At 32.1% G+C, this 19,769-nt stretch overlaps 1 protein-coding gene across 1 annotated transcript in view; it reads right to left on the bottom strand.

The window, feature by feature from the left end:
- The window catches only part of LOC129219410 (serine/threonine-protein kinase 32B-like), a 242,333-nt gene extending 227,508 nt beyond the window's left edge, over positions 1–14,825 (bottom strand). The window contains exon 1 of the mRNA XM_054853799.1: positions 13,859–14,825. Within this exon, the coding sequence (XP_054709774.1) occupies positions 13,859–13,940 (82 nt within the window). The 5' untranslated portion in view covers positions 13,941–14,825. The remainder of the gene's footprint in view (positions 1–13,858) is intronic.
- Positions 14,826–19,769: the final 4,944 nt, after the last annotated feature.

Genomic DNA, 19,769 nt, shown 5'->3' with positions numbered 1-19,769 from the left:
CTCATCAAGAACAAGGGAATGCATACTAAATATTAAATAATTATTTCACTTTTCGTTAATGTGTCTATAGTTATGTAATCGATTAAGAATTTGCTTTTAAAACAGTCTTAGTCTAATAATTTGGCCAGCACTGTAGTACAGGTTGAAATGAGAATGAAGATTTGCAACACACAGGTCGGATGCTACTATTCAACTTTAATGTGACTTTGTGAGTATATTAGTGATATCATTCTATAGCTTGTCGAATCAATGGCGCGACAGTTATCCGTAAATGTTTGTCACAGTCATCATACGTTCTGGAGCAGGTGGAATCGCCATAATTTCAATGATTAATTATCACCTTGCCAATGGTATGCCCTTATTTTATTCGATAAACCTAACTTTTCTGTTCTGTATAAAGCTAGGGTAATGCTTCATCGTCTCTTGTCAAATCCATACTTAAAGAAATTTATTGCAGATTTTTTTAATTGCAAGGAAGAAATTGTTTCAAATTTTTCCTGTTTTTAAACAATTTTTGGCACTTTGAAATAATTTTCCAAGTTACATATTTTTAGTCTATAATGATGCTGTTTTAGCTTTAATGTCTTGCATCATTTAGTTATTGTGCGCAATTAAAAATTCAGTTGTTTTTATATTTTTTCCTAAACATTATCTTCGCTTTGTGGTCTCTACAGAATACAAAATTTAACTTCCCCTTATAATGCTCGATTTGCCTTCTGCTTTTTTATTGTTTCCGGGGAATTCAAGTTCAATCATTTCAAATACTTCTGGAAAAAATGCGTAGTTGTTCTACTTATTTTCGAGATTTGAAAAAAAAAATGTTTATCATTGCGTCGTTGTAGTAACATATTTACTTTGTGAAGAAACTTTTTACGTCACTAAAAATATTTTATTAGGTTAAAAATAGTGTATGATGTAGAATATTTCAGTGAAATTCTGTTTTTAGCAGCTCCTTGCACTATAAAGGAAGTTCATGAGTTAAAGTTGAACTTAAAAACGAAAATTCTATGTTGAGTGGGTGCGTGCAAGTATTTGGGAAATATTCAAATGAAGCTTTGTGGATGAAAGAAAGTTGATTGTTACTTTACAGGACGTTTCAAGTTATTTTACATAATTTTTAAGCATTTTGCTATTCGTTTCGTAGAACATAAGATTTGAAGGAAATTTTATTTTTAAATCATTGCAGTCTGCAGTTTCACTATAGGGTAGACTGGGATACGTTTACGCATTGGGTACGTTTACGCAGTGCCCTTTTTTCAAAACGAGTTAGAAATGGAGAGCCAACAGTCATACCAGATTGATGCTACTCCCAAGCAAATATTCTCACTTTTTGAGCATCAGTCGAGCTTCAGTTTAGCATGCGGATAGAAAAATTGTTTTCTATCGAGCCGAGTAAATTTTGTGTTAAACGTTTTGAAGCTTAATGTAAATAAATAATACTTTGTTAAAAACAAATAAAGATATAAAAAATAGCAGAATTTTATCCTTTTTTTTTTTTTTTTTGAGAATTGTATTTGTATGGACAGAAAAGTTATTAAATTTTGTTGCAGGTAAAAAATAAATCCAGACTTGTCGACGGGGCACGTTTACGCATTTTCATCGGGACACATTTACGCACGTTCTTACTTTGTCTTACTACTCTGTCTTACTTCTAAACGGGCCCCGGACGTTTTTTTCGCTTTGTACTATTTGAAAATTTTAGTATTTTCAGGTTATTAGTTTTGAAAATTTCTCTCTCTCTCTCTCTCTCTCAACATTCATTTTTAATTAAGTAACAGATTCGTATCTTATAGATTACAATCATATAGTGTTGTCTTCATGCTATTCAGCTTTAACTTTATACACGAATCAGCCTGTAATACATTTTCTTTATTTTAAAGATGGTAAGGCATTACGTTCAAAACACTAACAGAACCACATTACATGTCAAAATAATGAAAAGGCTTATCGAAAATCTAAGTATTTCTCCCACTAGGCCTTCCACATCGTCATATACCTTGGGTCTACCGTATACTTAGACCATTTGAAAAAGTAGGACCAAAGCTTAAGAACCAGGAAAGGATTATGAGCATCCTCTTTTTTTTCCTAACTGATACTCCGATTAAAGAAGCCCTCAGACAAGAACAGATAGAAGCTACAAAGAAAATAAAAAATGGGCAGAACAAAAAAAAAAAAAAAAAAGAAATTACTTTAAAATTTACAAGTTTCTATTGAAGCAGAAATAGAAGACATCAAAGAAAAAAGTATGAAACCAAAACCTGCGACAGGGAAAAGTTAGTACACTCTGTAAAGAGGAAATTAATGAACGATTCTGTTTACGAAGTTGAAAATTGTGCTTGCACCTATTGTTTGAAAGCACACAACCGACAACCAGTCGAAAAAAGAACAAGACAGGATTCAATGTCTTACATGTCAAAACGCAGTCCAATGACAAATATGCGAAAAGAAATACTTTATTTTTGTTAGTAAAATCTAACAGTGATGAATAAGATGACTAAATGGTTTCTGTTTTAAATTGGCAATAAGTCCTATGATTACAGTTTAGCTTACAAAATGTTCTTTACTTAATTATTTGTGATTTTCTTATTTTCAAGAGTGTTTTAAGAAAAATAAAACTTTGGTAAAATATCTATATCACTTACCCCTTGGTATCCTTTTTATTATGCTTAAACGTGCCCCACTCGATGCGTAAACTTGCGCCGTGTTCGGGGCAAGTTTACGCAACTGACTTGGACTCAAAAAATATTTTTTTATGGTTAAAAACAGAAGCTGAGCAATATCTGAATATACAAGTTTTGACTTCATTAAGTGCTTTATAAAACCACAATGTCTAAAATTTCCTAGGTTCAAACATAAAAATTAGAAAATTAATTGAAAATAATCCTCGTAAACGTGCCCCGGTTTACCCTACATTTTGCTTTCATATAACTATTTTTTTTACATCCCCCCCCCCCTTCGTATCAATTTTTAAGTTTAAAGAATATTTTTATTAAAAGAAAACTAAAGTTCAATCAAGATATTCCTTCTACAAATCCGGTTAAAAAAATTGAAAATCATTACCTCATTAAGCTTTTTTTCACTGACCTCTGGAAATTTATTTTTTATCCTTTCGTTTTTCAAGCCTCTTTTTTTCAGTTTAAAACAAACTTTCGCTAGTTCAGAGACATAATTAAGGAATTTCTAAGTTAAAACTTAAGTATTTCTTCATAATTCTTCATAAATATACTTATATACTTTTAAGTGAAATTGTTTGAAAATGATCGCTTATTCATTTCGTTCCTTTTCGGTTTCTTTCGGAAATGATACCTCAGGACTTTGGGAACGCTTAATATATGGGTAAAAATAATCATATAATTAAGAATGAAATGAAGATCTCGGTATATGAAGGGAACAACTCCATTTTTGGCAGGTTTATGTTTCACATTGAAACATTTGAAGAAAAATATTATGTTTCATTATCTACTTTACAACAATGCATCTCAACCTGTGGTTCACGGAAAACTTTCCTGTGGTCCACGAACTGGACCACAGAAAAAAAAAATAATAAATCTGGGGCGAAAATCAACGTACATACTCATCTTTCTATTATTTCGTTCGCATTGTGTAAGTTTAGTCAAATTTACACAAACATTTAAACTCTATGTTACAGTAACATATTCTTGCGGTGAGTTGCAATCATTTTAAAATTTGTGTTTGCTGCTCTTGACCTTGATTTGTATGATGATTATCTTAAAGTGATAAGATCTCAATGTGAAAATGATGCAGAATTTTGGATTGGATTGCTTGATAAAAGTCCAGTGAAAAACTCAGTGAAAAGTCAGTAAAACTCTTTTTTTTTCCTTTTCACCCAATTGATCTTTATGAGTTTTTGAGACAGAATTCTGAACATTGGTCATCAAAAATAAACTGAAACTGTCTATTTAATTTGAACGCTGCTGTTTAAAAACTTTCAAATGAAATGCAACACCCAGAAAGCACGCGGAATTATCAATCGTTTTAACAACTTTTAAAATGGTTGTCACAACGTTAACAACCATTTTAAAACGTTATTGAAAAGAAATGTGCTACGTGGGGATCAAGGAAGTCATTGAAGTTAAAATTTTACCGTACAGAGGAACATTATAGGCCTATGACTACAGGTCACAGTAGTTTGCTTCAATTTAAACTAATTCACATTTTTATTTTTTTATTTCAATCAAACTCATAAATTAGCATGGACTTTTTTATATTATTATTTGTTTGGATCACAAGAGTTAGTTTGGATTTAAACTGTGTGGATTTAAACATTGTAGTTAATAAGGAATTATAATGTTTATACTAGTTGCAACTGAGTTTATTTTAAAAAATTTGTATTTATCTCGTTTCACCTAATGTAATTGTTGTGAAAATATTATTTCTATCGTGCTTAGGATTTGGGAGGGTACCAAGTGGTTCTCGGAAGTGAAAAAAATTGAGAACCCCTGTTCTACAATATAGATACATCTCCAACCAATATTCAAGAAGATATGAGGAAATGAACTATAACAGGCAATATTTCAGGAAAATAACGATACATCTCCTCAACAAATCAATGTATTGTTTTAAAACTTAAGAATTTTTTATTTCAAGATTCGCATTGTTATCTTAATGAAACAAAATATTTTTGGAATACAATTAAAATGTATTTGGATAATTATAAGTATTTGGAGAAAGAACAGAACCGTTTCAATGAATAACAACTAATTATACATATATAATTGGTTTCATAAATGCAAATTTAAACAAAACGTTAAATATAAGGACGAAATCTTTAAAATTGGACAAAATATTTAAATCCCTCAATAAATCAATGCATTGTTTTGAAATTAAAGTATTTTTTATGCCAAAACTCGCATTGTTATCTTATTAGAGCAAAAATATTTTGGAATCTTATAAAAATGTATTTGGATAATTATAGGTATTTGGAGCCTAAACAGAATCTTTCCTATACTACTAGCCACACATATCGCTCGTTTGGAAGAAGAGTGCCACAATAAGAAATTTTTAATATTTATTTTTTTTCTCTCTTAAAGGCCTTCAAAGGACGTTATCTTCTTTGGAAAATAATGACGGATTTTTTGTTCGAATATTAACCACTGGAGAGCACAGCAAACTTACTTTTCTTAATGCAAGTCGCTTAAAGAGTTAAACTTCAAACGCTTCCCCTGTAAAATTTCATTCCTTCGTATTGTGGCAATCTTCTTCCAAATGAGCGATATATGTAGTTCATCTCATAAAGGCAAATTGTTACAAAACGTTAAATATAAGGGAAAATCTTTGAAATTGGATGGTCAAAGTAGGGTAGACCGGGGCATGTTTACGCAGTGCCCTTTTTTCAAAACGAATTATAACTGGAGATCCAACAGTTATGATATATTGATGCTGATCCCTAGAAAATATCCTCACCAGTTTTTGAGCATCATCCGAGTTTCGGTCTAGCATGCAGAAAGAACTGTTTTCTACCAAATGGAGTAACTCTTGAGTTGAACGTTTTGAAGCTTATTGTGAATAAATAATGCTTAGTTAAAATAGAACAAATATATAAAAATTAGAAGAATTTTATCCTTTTTTGAGAACTGTATTTGTATGAACTGAAATGATATTAAATTTTTTTACACGTTAAAAATAAATCCATAATTGGCGACGGGGCGCGTTTACGCGTTGACGTCTGAGCACTTTTACGCACGTTCTTATTATGTCTTACTCCAAACGTGTGCCCTGACGCTTTTTTCGTTCCGAACTGTCTTAAAACATTTTAGTATTTTCAGGGTGTTTAGTTTTGAAAATCACCATTTAATTTTTAATTGAGTTACAAATTCGTATTTTATAGCTTACAATCATGTACTGCTGTCTTCATGTCCGTTCAGCTTTTACTTTATACACTATTCAGTCTGTCATGAATTTGCTTTATTTTAACGATGGTAAGACATTATGTTCAAAACGCTAACAGAACCACGTTACGTGTCAAAATAAATATGCGTAAACGTGCCCGTGTCATGTTTACGCAACCGACTTGGACTCAAAAATATTTTTTTTAACGGTTAAAAACACAAACTGAGCAACAACTGAATATACCGATTTTAACTCCATTAACTGCTTCATAAAATCGCAATGTCTAAAATTCTCTAAGTTCAAACATAAAAATTTAGAAAATTCATTGAAAAAAATCTTCGTAAACGTGCCCCGGTCTACCCTACATTATTCCTGAAAGCTAAAGTTTTTTAAAAAATTTGTTGTCTCCTTCAAGAACCGAGAACTTCAAATATAGATTCACCTACTTTTACATATAGAGTAAGGTCACCAGTAACAGACAAGGGTCCCGTAACAGACAGTCATAAGTTTGGATTTAAATAATAAGCCTTTTAGGTGAGTTAAACTTATGTTACTGCAGCCTATTAATACGGTGCAGACATCAAGTGTTATCTGAGTTTTATGAGACAGTTGATATTTACTAGGTAGTGGTGGAAGGTAAAATGAACTGCCACCACGAGGTCAGTTGCTGTTTCATGTTCTTTTAATTTTGATAAGGCTTTAGTTCTAAAAAATAAAGAACTTTTGGACATTTTGAAGATAAAAAAGGAATTTTGTCTATTATTCATCCCTTCCTCATCCTGTCTGTTGTAGGGCATCATCAGATTTTTTGGTGTCTGTTACTGGGAGTCGGACCTTTTTTCAAAATTGAGCAAATAAAAATAGAATTATCTAATTCAGAGGATCCAGAAGCAGTCAAACGTTAGATGAGATGCAGTTGCATGAGAGAAAAATAGTTTAAAGAGTCTTAAATACATTAAAAGGCTCAGAAAATTGAGCTTACCCGAAAGCGATGTTTTAAGCATGTCTGTGATTTGTGCCGTTACCCTGCGTTTTTAAAATTTGTCCTTGTTGCCTTATTCTTTTTTTTTCTTGTAGTGGAGCGCGAAGTTCACATAGTATTAACTGATATTTAACAGGAAGTAAGGGAAGGAGGGGCTCATGTGAACGTGGTATGCTTTACTAGGATAACTTTAAACAGACAATTTAGAAAATTGTTTAAGTAATGGCAGTACCACTTTGAAAAAGTTTTAGAGCAATAAGCCATTTTGTGCTTAAGTGATGACAACCTCTTTGTTTCAGCATAGTTGTATATAATTTAACCACTGACTTGTTCGAGCGAAAACATAAGTTAAACTAACCGATAAGCTAAAATGTATTACTGCAAATCATTGCATGAGCATTTAGGTAAATTTATAACAATGTTGATTATTTTTAATTATTCAATTAAGAATTCCTTATTTTTGCTAGTTAGTCTATGAGAGATGGTGGGGCACTTACAAACACAACATGCAAAGCAGATGTGAAATTTCACATGTGCCTCTTATTAATATGTTGTGATTACTCTATGGCAGCGTTTCTTAAATTGTGTTCCGAGGAACCCCAGGGTTCCACAAAGCTCTCTCAGGGGTTCCATGAAACTTGCATGTTTTCATTCTACATCTTTCAAATTTGTCACTTAAAAAATCGATAAAAACGAGTTTCCAAAATTAAAAATAAATTTACTTTTACTTTCGTATAGTAATCTGAGCTAATCTGGGTAATAACCCATCAGGGTTAGCCATTATAGGAATAATTTTTTTTGCTGCCTGAAATTGTGCCTTTAAGATTCAACTTCAAAATTTTTCCAAGATCAATCATAAAGCATCTTTTTTTACTTTTAAACAATTCAATTTCGAAAAAATTCCGGAAAAAGTTACTGACCCCCTAATATCACCAAAGATAATTTAAAAGTGACTTCAATGTTGAAAAACTTATGGGAGGGTACCTCAAATTCCCTTTCCTTCATCATTACCAAATATTGCCTAAAATTACGATTTTTGTCGTAAATTTAAAATATTCTACTATTAATACTAGCCACTCTTCCAGTATCTATGGCAACAGTTAAAAGCACAATTTTAACATTTAACGAGTGAGGACCAATTTAAGTCAACATAATATACAGTAACATCAAAGTATAACTTATAAATAACTTTAAAAATTGTTGTAAAATAAGAGATATTTTAGTGTTTAAGTTTTAAAAACTTTTTCCCTGTAAATATTAGTGAATTATTAACACTACTGTAGGTAAAACACATCAGTATTTCATTTCCAAACCAAGCAAATATTTTAATCATATAACTCATGCATAAAGTCTGAGGTTTTTTGTCCCTTTTAAAAACAGTCCGAATCACAAATAGGCATAGGCGTCTCGTACGAGGGTTCAAGGAAGGCAATTGCCCTTTCACTTTCAGCATTAAAGGGGCTTTGCCCCTCCACTTGTCTAAGTTCAAAACTAAGGGTCGAATGAGAAATGATAGTGATGATCTATTCACATGTTTAAAGAAAGAAATGATTTAATAAGTGCTTGCTTTATGCTTTTTTTATGTTAATATTTCGTAAAAATTAAAACGGAACTTTGATTTTGTAGGAGGGAATCTTCTGTGGCCATCTGGTCCCGGTTTTTGAGTACGTTACTCGAATTTTTGAAGAAGGTCAATTCATTAATAATGACGTAAAAATTCAATTGCCCAATTTTTGAAGAAAAAATTTAGCTTTAAGGGTGTGTCGCCCACCAAACCTGCCCTCCCCTGCACCTCCTTTAACCCCCCTCCCTACTTTTTTGGGGAACGCCTATGCAAATAGGAGTGTTTTGGTGTTTTATAAAAATAAATAAATATTGGCAGTTAGCAATAATTATTATGGTCTATAATGAAGTCTATTTAATTATCAATTTAGCGACAAATAGTTAATGTGATAGTCTCTTTGAGATAAGAACCTGGGCTCCCTCTCAAAAAGAACCCTGGCTACTCCTCTGCAAAATATTGAAAAAAAAAATGCTAAGGGTTCCACGAAAAAAGTGAGCATTTAAAAGGGTTCCACTGATCAAAGAAATTAAGAAACGCTGCTCTATGGTATTATAATTTTCTTTTAAAGTTGTAATTATTTAAAGTTATTCTTCTCTCATAGTTAATTTATAAATATATTTTTATTAAATTTTTAAAGATTTTTTTTTTTTTTTTTTTTTTGCTGAAAAGTAGGACAACAATTTAACTTAACTAAAAATAGGCGCTGAAAATCATTTTTAATACATTTTTATACTCTGTATGGAACTAAAAAGCAGTATACAATAAGAAAAATATTCAAATGATAAACATTCTTCATACTGTTTATTCTTAAAACTTTTTCTGTTATATATTCAGTACGTTATTTATATTATGTGCATTGAATTTTTATTTTTCTATTTTTCAGTAATCAGCAGAGCAGAATATGGTGCCAAACTTTTAAATTTAACGCTGAGCAAGGTATAGATTTGGAAAAAAAATGTTTTTTTTTTTATCTTACATATTATTTCTTTAGCCGTTTATGCTGTTGGTCGAAGAGATAATTCTTATTCCGTTATCAAACTCCATGATTTACCTCTCAGTTTATAGCTTATCGTGTCGGCTAATGACGAAAAATAAACACAAGGTCTAAAGTTGTATCGCTTCTCTTGAATTCGCGATTTAAAATCGTTTACCATATATGTTACGGTAAATGTGATAAATCCGGTGATTATTCACAATATCCACTAAAATTGGTAAATGTGATAATTTTTTTAATATTTAGCCATATTTATCATATTTACCGGTTAAGTTATATAATTCCCGACTCAAAATGGGGAATGCAATAAAAGTCGATACTTTGCCAAAATGTGTTCAGTTTGCTCAGCTTCTTTTGGCTTTTTTTTATGACGATAGTATCTTTACGCGACGAGGGCTTTATGTCGGATGCACTTGTCTGCGTCTGCGCATTCATTGATCATTTTAGTAGGATTTTAATTTCAATTCAATGCGTTGATCCCTCACTAATCCAAACCCTATTAAGCTGGAGTTTTAATAATTCGGATAGCCATTTAAATCTACACTATATAAATAAAATGCAATTTCGCGTAATAATGAATCTTTGTAGGCCATATTTTGTTCCTTGTTAAGTATTTTTTAAATTTTCTCTTCAGTTTTGTGTTTTATTCTCTCGAATTCAAAACACATTTTTTTCTGCGTACAGTAGTTTGTTTATGTACCTTAGCTCAGTTTTTTGGTTATTTTGTTTTAACCGTACTTTTATTTAATCATACAACCTGGATCCCCTATTTGTACAGATTAATGAGGTTCTGCTGTAATTCTGATGTCGTGATGGCAAGACCTTTATTTTTCGGCTTTCTCGCATTTATAGAATTTCTAATAGTGGCCGGTATGCTTCAGCGTTTCAATTTCAAGTTTTAGTAACTGTTATGAACTCAAAAAAAAAAAAAGAACACAGGTCTTTGTTGACGAAAGAAAACTATGACGATTCGTTGATAAAGGTGAATTATAGTAAGATCAAAATTAGTGGAAAAAGCTCCGAAGGGTATCGTAGACTAAAAAGATATGACCCAATGTCAGTTTTGTCATTGTTGAAAATTTAATCCTATCCCGTAAATAAGACAGCTAGAATGTTAGATTTTGCGAGTATTATGAAGTAAGGTTTACCGTAATTCATGAACCACATTTCTCAGTAGGCCACGATAGCAGAAACATAACATTAAACGAGCCCTTAAGAAAAGGTACATAAGTAATATTACCAAAGCAATTTAAATTTTTCATTTTAATTTACAATATATATTGTATGCATATAAAGTGTGTTTTATGAAATATCTAATGAAAATAAAGTAAAATAGTGTTATTTTTACTCATTTATTTAGTTTGAAATATTAATGTGTGTTTTAACAGCAACCACGACGTTTTTCTAATTCTGAACTACGCATTTTCAGAGAAGTTCAAAAATTTTTTCCTTCTTTGGAATTAAGACCTTATTAGAAAATTTATCCGAATTTATTACAATCTCCATTTTAAGTCGGCGATTGTAGAGAGAAAGGGGAAAAAACACAGTAAATTTGTGATTTTACTTGGTTTAATAGTGATTATATCATCAGGGGCGGCAATTTGTAGCATAACCCCACCTCTCGCCTGAACGTTGCAAAAAAAGAAAAAAGAAAATGTTTATGCAAACATGAAGTTCATACAATTGTCAGAATGGTAAATCGAAAGTTTACATTAAAAGACAAGTAAAATTATGAACGCATTTTATAAAGTTGACCCCGCTAAACTGTAATCAATTTTCTTTAAAATTCGATAAATTAAGCAATTTATTTATTATTTGGGGAAATTTATCAGAACTGCAATATTTCTAGTTTCTTTTTTCTTTTTTTAATGAACTCTGACTACTTTGACTGTTAATCGCCTCCCCCCCCCCCCTCCCCAGAAATGTGTGCTCTGGAGTGAACCGCTCTCTCCTTCCCCTACCATAGTGATGCTTCCGATAGCATGATTTATGATATACCATCTAGTTTGTATGTTCTAAGATATTTATTTAAAGTAAAGCAAAGCAAAACCAATTTTATCACTGTTTTTGATTGAAATATTTTGATAAGCTTTGATAGATAGAAAACCTTGTTTCAATTTTAAAAGTAATTTTTTGTGTTGAAAATATATATATACATTTTTTTTTTTTTAATTAAACTCTCATTACTCTACAGAATTATTCAAATTGACATTCCCCATCACGAGTCGGGGATTGTATAAATAAACCGGTAAATGTTATAAATATTGAATAATTGATCACATTTACCAAGTTCATTGGTGATTGTGTATAATCACCGGTAATTATATACAATCACCAATTTATCACATTTACCGTAACATCTGTTATATATATATATATATATATATATATATATATATATATATATATATATATAAGTAACGTATCTAGCATGGGTGACACCCGGAGCGATAATTTGTAGTGTCACCCTCACACACGAAAAAAAAGGAAAAAAAAAAGTTTTAATATTAAATGTTGCCATCTGAAAACATGAAATTCATACAATTTTCAGAAACAACTGTATTTGTGTTATGGCGAAGTTTTAAGTGTGATAATGTTCAAAAGACAAATAAAAACTATTAACGTTTTTATATAACATGCCTTAGACGCAGTTTGCAGGCCGTCGAGTTATCAAAAAAGTAAGGGCGTATGAAATTGATGGCCCCCCTGTGTTATTTCAAACACAGGAAAAGATAATGGGATTTAATTTTTTGGTATAATAGGAAGTCACTACTAGGTCTAAGAATTGACAATATGAACCTAATCCTGAGTAAAGTATTCACTCCATGATGAAGGGTGGCAAAGAGTGTCCAGACGTTTTCCTCCTGGAAAATTTTCACTTTTTTTTTCTTTCTATTTACTTATAAAGCAATAAATTGATGAAAATAAACAAAAAATATGATAAATATGTACATAAAAGTAGTATTTAAAGGGTTTTTCATCTTATGCGGCCTCCGTTATTACTGCTTAATTTAAATGTGGTCTCCCGTGGTAAAAACGTTCCCACCTCTGCCCTAACATAATGGAAAAGTTACTTAAAATTGCAGATATTTTTGACTTGAGAAATTGATGAAATGATTTGAATTATATGTATTTGAAAAATTAAAAAAATAAAAAAAAATAAAGTGGGCATTTGGAATTTTACACTTTTTATTGAATGTATATGGCATTTACCTAATTAATGGTACTTTTAACCCAAGTCAGATTCTAACAATGCCATATTAATGTACGAGGAAACATTTTCTCGAAAAATTAATGATTAAATTCTCAAATATCATTTTAGTTATTCATTATTTTCCCTTACGCTGTCGAGATGCTCCAAAAAGACTACCTTACTAAGTTTTTATTTACGTTTAAACTAAGAGCAACGGAAGAAGAACTCAATTTTTGCTGCTAAATAGCATGAACTTTAAACAGTATTTTATTTAGGTTTTTTTATTCACGACAAAAGTATATCAAAAATTCTCTAGTGCTCTGCTGATAATACGACATACTTAGTTTTCGGCACTTAGAAAAATTTAAAGATAGTTTTACTATGAAATTAAAATTACTTTTGTTCCTCTACCTTGCATGAAACAAAAATCTACAATTACTGTTTCCTACTTTGAGAATAACTATTTCGAGAACATATTTATTAAAATAAAACATTGTTAAGAGGCTCTCTTTTCTTCAAATATAAACATTATAAAAACTGCTTGTGCATTTCTAATAAACATTAGCAGATCATGTTCCACAGACCGGCAACCACTATCGACGGATGCCATTACCACGAGAATTTTTACTCCCAGTTTCAACACCAGATGGAGCCGCTTTTGCTCTTACGATGAGAAACTGCACATTGAATTTAATTCTGCCAAGAATATTCAAAGCCAAACCAATACTCGAGGGTTCTTATCCATGCCGCATAATCATACGACATAGACGCTGTCAATTTTATGCATCTTGAAATTCGACTGGAACCAGGTTCGAACCTCCACTTTTGGACATAAGAAGCCAACGTCTAACCACTACACCGTTGTGTCGGCTAAAGAAAACAAAATGCGCTTTTAAATAGGATCAAAATATTCAATCAAGTCCTTAAAAATAAAAAAAAAACTCTTATCACTAATAAAATCGTTTCCCGATGGAACCAAAAATCATGATGAGCAAACATATAAAAACAAGTATAGTTCTAAACAGAAATTAATTGTGAAATTATTCATATAGTTTCACAATTATTCGTATACGAATAATTTATCATAAAATGTTGATGTTTTAAAAAATTCGAAATAGTTTTCTAAAGACACATTACATTTGCATACGTTTAGAAAGCTTACTTTCACTGAGGGTTTTTCAAAACCTGAGATTAACTTAAAATGAAAAAAAAATTCTAAATTATAATCATTAATCAAATTTGGTTTAACTGTTAGAAGAAAAAGCATGCATTTACCTTGTTTGTTTTCTTTGTCACTTATTTGAACGATTGTGAATTTCTTTTTCTTCTTCTTTTTACATGATTGATTATTTCCCATTTTTCAATGCTTAAATTCCAGCATTACTTTCATGAAATGACATAATTTCTAGTCTCTATGATTCAATCAATCTCTATGTGTACATATCTACGTATACATATTCGTCTAAACTCCGTCTCTTTATTACTAAAAAACTGACACTAATTCATGATATTCGTTATGTAACTACAAAATATTTCAGCTAGTTTTGAAATCCGGCGACTAATGTTATCTTCTTTCGTCTTGGGCTAGCAGTTGCTTTCTAAAATTCACTCATCATAAAATCCCTTATAAGTTTAAAAATACTTTAGTAAAATCATTTTTTATTTTCATCCATAATGTGATATGAAAAAAATAGTTGCATCATCCATATATATTCTTTTATTTGCTTCCAATTTAATGAATTTGTACCACTGCTCATCTCTAATGCTTTTGAAAAAAATAAAGGGTCATTTTAAAAAAATACATTCATTTTACGATTATTTAAATTTTATCTTGCAATAGCTGAATAAGAAGTTTTGATGCAGCAATTTTAATGTAGCGGAAATCAACAAGTGTCTATCAAAATTGGCACGTGCTGTTGCATTTTCTCTTTCGCTAATAAGGAGCTACTTTTTGCTATCAACTCGAACAGAACTTTTGAAAGTAAATCAACTCCCGGAGCATAAAAGTATATGTGTCGCAATTTCAACACAAATTACCCGTCACACGTGGAAGGAAACCTAACGTCGGAAATTCTATTGAAACGGATGTCCGCAACTCAGATATCAACAATCAATATCCTTTAACTATATTGAATCTCGCGACTTAGTTCTGTTGCTAAGTTTCAAATACCGAGCTAAGTAAACAACTCCATATTATGCTAGAACCTTATGATATTGTGCATGTTGAACTGAGAGTGCTATCGCCCAGTAATCCTACATCGGAATGAACGAGGAAATAGATGGGAGAGTGCGAGATCCCGAATCGACGTCATCCCCAGCTAGCGATCTCATTCGCTAGGACGAAAGACGTGTTTGGGCATGCGTTGCAGGTCCCTTCGATTTTTCAGAGTTCGGGCATCGTGCTATGCGAAGAACTTTCGAACGCGATTATCAATGTGTCCTTCTTCAGCGATCATTAAAGAAAAATGCATTCACGCTATTAAGCTGTCTAAAAGGAAGAAAAAAAAAATCAACAAGTTGAAAACTTCTGAAAGAACTAGTGAAACCGCAATTTTGCGTTCAAGGGACTAGGTTAAATAACGTAAAATACGGGAAATACATAGCAGCAAAACTGAAGATGGGATCCGATGAAAAACGTTAAATGCGGGAAAAACGCAGATTCGGGGACGGTAAAATTGGGGTTTCATTGAACTTTGCTTTGCAGTAGTTGCGTTTTTGAAACGCTACATTTTAACCATATTTATTTTTCTGGAGTATAATTGTCAATATTTTATCTACTTCGATATTTGAAAACAGTAGAAACTGTAAAGTAAGACAAAACAACGTAAGTAGAAGCACAAATTTGTAAATTAAAGCAGACACGTGTTTCGGCGTTACAGGGAACGCCTTTTTCAATGCAAAAAATAATGAGCTTATGGATGAAAAGACATCCGACAAAAGCTTTTGTCGGATGTCTTTTCATACATAAGCTCATTGAGCAAAATAATACACCGCAATAATATTCTAATACTGACTCAGTAAAACCCACATCAAATAACCAGGGCGATCAAAACACATCTGTCTGTCTGAAAATGGCGCGAACATTTTTCCAAACCTACAAAGCCCAAAGGCGTAAAAACAATTTCGACACACAAGTATATTACTCTCCAGACATGAAATAGCAAGCTATCTATTTTGTCTACGACATCTGAGTTGTTATTCTAAATAAGCTCTTAATTAACAAAACGTAACAGTGCAATTTATTAAGCACTATCAAAAAGTCATGTTTATCATAACTTGAAGGCTAATCAGAATACTAAGTACAGCACAGCGGCAACCCTAGAAATGGAAAAATTCCGTTTTCGTTACTTCCTTTCGTGATATTTCCGTTCCGTCGTGATAGTTCCGTTCCTTTTGTAAGGAAAAAATACGTTTTGAAGCATTACGGAAATATTCTGTTAAAATCGTCAGAAAACTACCTGAACTTTCAGGTTTTTTTAAACAGTGTATGTAAACAATAATAAGTCGTTATTTTTAGAGTTTTTTCCATACACCTGCGCACAGCTCGTGCACATATGTGCAGCATATACAGCACAAAATCCTATCCTCCTCCCAAATACTCTGGTGTTATATTATGAGAACGCTGGAGAATTAACAATGCGAACAATGGTCATATCGTACTACAACCTACTTTTCTAGTTCATCCGGGGAAAAATGACGGCACACAACATTTTTCTTTTTGAATTCGTCTACTATATAATTTAGGTTTCAAGAACGGTACGCGACTTCTTTTTATTCTAGATAAACTTAAGGGAACCTAGAAGAAACAAAATTTACCGTAAAATAAGATCACTTGGTTTTGACATCAATCTTCTGTAACAACTTTTGCTCTATAGTTACACTTTTGCCTGGTTGTTAAAAATGTCTTGTTGATAACGCTTTATCATCAGTTAGGCTTTTTGGTGACGATGAAAGATAATCTGGTGAATATTTGTTATACTGTATCAAAGAATAGAGGATTTCCTTACTGGTGAACTTCCTTACTGGTGGTAAGGTGAGCATTATTTGGCGCACTCACCTTTCATATATATTAAGTCCTCGGACACTTCGCGGCACCCCTCACTTCTTTCTATGGCAACCCAGGGTGCCCGAGGCACCCAGTTTGAGAACCCCTGGGGGCAATGCGAGAAGTTTTTAACGCATGTACCATCTCAAAGGTGTAACATAAAATTGGGTGTATCGGAACGAAACTTCATAATAATGCAAAGAAACTCTCCATAAATATACACTTGAGTATTTTTCGTTGCCATTTTTTTAAGGAAGGTAAGCATCACGAGGAGTTGAGAAATTAAGTTTAGCCTTACTAGAAGCACAGATGGCTAATTAACAAGACTACTCAAGTGGAACGTCATACAACATTACGTTTTCATCGTTTGTAAAACTTAGTGGAAGTTCAGATCTTTTCAAGTTCTGAACCTAAAGAGAATATTTTAAACTAGACACAAACCAATTAAACAGTATACTACAATGAAACTTACATTTGTTTTTAATACCTCTTAAAAAGTAGATTTTTTTTATGACGTCCTGTGTTAAAGATTTACAAGGTGTATCGGAACTTACACATCTATGCGTTGATTCGATTATTTTCCCAGATTATTACGACGATGCTTTATTCAACCACACAGCAATACTTTCACGACATATATGAGAATATATAAATGTAAGGACACAACGGAGGAAGGAGCAGAGGAGGTTAATTCCACAAAAACCATGGGTTTTAAGTCAAATTGCAAGCCCTAGTGTGTTCGTTTATATGCATGTGTGTGGGTTTGTTATGAATTATGTAATCACTTCATAATATCAAGGCCGGACTAACGCTCCGTCAGTCCGTGCTCCGGCACGGAAATAAAAATTAGAAGGGCGCAAAATTACGAAATCAAAGGAGGACAAATATCACAACTGAGTTTCTATAAAAATAAAAATATAGAGAAAAGAATAGAAAAAGAAGAGAGCAAAGATAATTATTGATAAAGTTCTAAAAATAAAAATGATCAAACTAATACAAGACTAAACAATTTTCATAGCACTTTTCCAGATATATATTTACGAAAGAGGGGGGAGGGGAGCGTAAAAAAATATAGTGAAACTTTTATGCAGCGAATGAGGGAAAACATGTAAGAAAAATCTACATGCCCAATTGTTATTTTTACCCTAATAAGTTGTTTCTACATCTATGCAACAATGCAACATGCTTTAGTGAAGAAGGGCTCCTTTTCTTCACAGATGAAGAGGGCGCACCAGAAACCCTCACAATTATTTACTTTATTTAATCTAGTCGTAGCCTACAACGGTATGAAGGAAAATATGTTAGTTCTTTTGTAGTTATGACGTATTGCATCGACTTAAAAATCATTTTCAAAGATAAGACGGATAATCATAGGAAGGGCTCTAGCCGAGGGCGAGTGTGCCCTCTCATGGGTGGCGTGCCCCCACATTGTTTCAGGGAAGGAGCAGCCAATCTCACTTTAGTAACATAAAAAATAGAAAAAACCTTCATAATGAAAAATGAACAAATGATAAAATGTCAAGAAGTGGGGCTTGAAAAGTTTTAAAAGAAAATGCTTCTTTAAAACATTATTCAGGATTATCTGCAAAACTTGGAGTTGGAGATAACCTAAGAGCCACCAAGTTGTACATTTCAAACACTTTTTATTGGAAAAGCACATTTCCGTCCGTTATAGCAGAAACAAATCGCAAGTCCCAGTCCAGTTCAAGTAGATTCATAAAGATCGCAGACATTTCTGTTTTTTTTCCCCCCTATCAAAATAAGATGTCAACAACTGTTCTTTTTTCAAAGCAATACATATATCAAAATATCAGCATATCACTGCTTAGTGGAGAAAAATACTTGAGCCGTCGACATGTTTCAAATAGAAGAATGGAGAAAATAGAGAGGTAAGAGACAGAGATGTAAAAATATTGTAATAAAAATTCACACCAGTAGTTTTTAAATACTTCAAGACAAAACAAAAGGAAAACAAATCTTCGTTAGAGATTTAAAAGGCATGATATTCAAAATAAAATAAAATGAAAAAAAAAAAGATCGATGGTATGAATCCAAAGTATCATATTTAATCCAACCTGAAAAAAAATGTTTTTTTTTTCCCCCACTGTTGTCGCAGACATTTCTATTTCAAACAAGCGAAAATATAAGCGCGGAGAAATAATGAATTTCAATAAAGAAAATCATGGGAGGGTCTCCGAATCCCCCCTCCCCTAACATAATCGAAAAGCATATAAAATTGCGTTTTTGAAACTTTTGTCTCAAAAAATTCCGGGGGAGAGTCCTCGCTACATCATCAAAGATCGTTTAATTAATTTTAGAACTTAAAGAAACTTCTTAATTTTTAGAACTTTAATTTTAAAAATTAAGAGGGAGACTAGCCCCATCATACTGACATTATCAAAGATCGTATAAAATTATGTATTTGAATTTAAATTTACAAAACATTTTCGGGAAAAGAGGCCCCGAATCCTATCCCTGTCCACAACGTCATCAAAGATGGCTTACAATTGTGTTTAAATCAATCAAATTTTCAAAAAACTTCGCCAAGCCTTTAGATTCCCCCTTCTCCCAAAGAAAATTTGAATTTTTAAAATTAATTCTTCGGATCGTCTAAAATTTTGTTTCGGGACTTCATTTACAAAAAAATTCTGGAAAAGAGTCCCGAACCCATATCTTCTTTACATCATCAATGATCGTCGAAAATCGCCTTTTAGGAACTTCAACTTCAACGAACTTCTGTGGGAGAATCTCTCAATCCATCTCTTCGACGATCATTAAAGATATGGACTACAGTCGCGTTTTCATATCTACCGCTTAGAAACATTTCCTTCGAGAATCTATAAATCTGCATTTCCCTAACAACACCAAAGATCGACTGAAATTGCGTTTATGGAACGAATTGTGCTTATGTTAGACTTCGCTGTCTTATGAACTACGTATTATTTCGATAACTGTTTAGCAGTTTCTGAACAGTTAAAATATTGACTAAATCAAAAATTAGTAAAATCATTTAAATAACTTCTGTTAATCGTTTTTAGAAATAAAACATTAACGTTGAAAAATTACCGTAAATAGTATATTAATTATCGAGTTGCCGCTTGCCGTTTTTTTTTTTTTTTAGGTTTGTTGAATACTATAAAA

This window comes from Uloborus diversus, chromosome 3 (assembly GCF_026930045.1).
Source record: "Uloborus diversus isolate 005 chromosome 3, Udiv.v.3.1, whole genome shotgun sequence".
In the NCBI taxonomy this organism is placed as follows: Eukaryota; Metazoa; Arthropoda; class Arachnida; order Araneae; family Uloboridae; genus Uloborus; species Uloborus diversus.
Note: the sequence above shows the minus strand (reverse complement) of the source record. Positions and strands in the feature narration are given on the sequence as shown.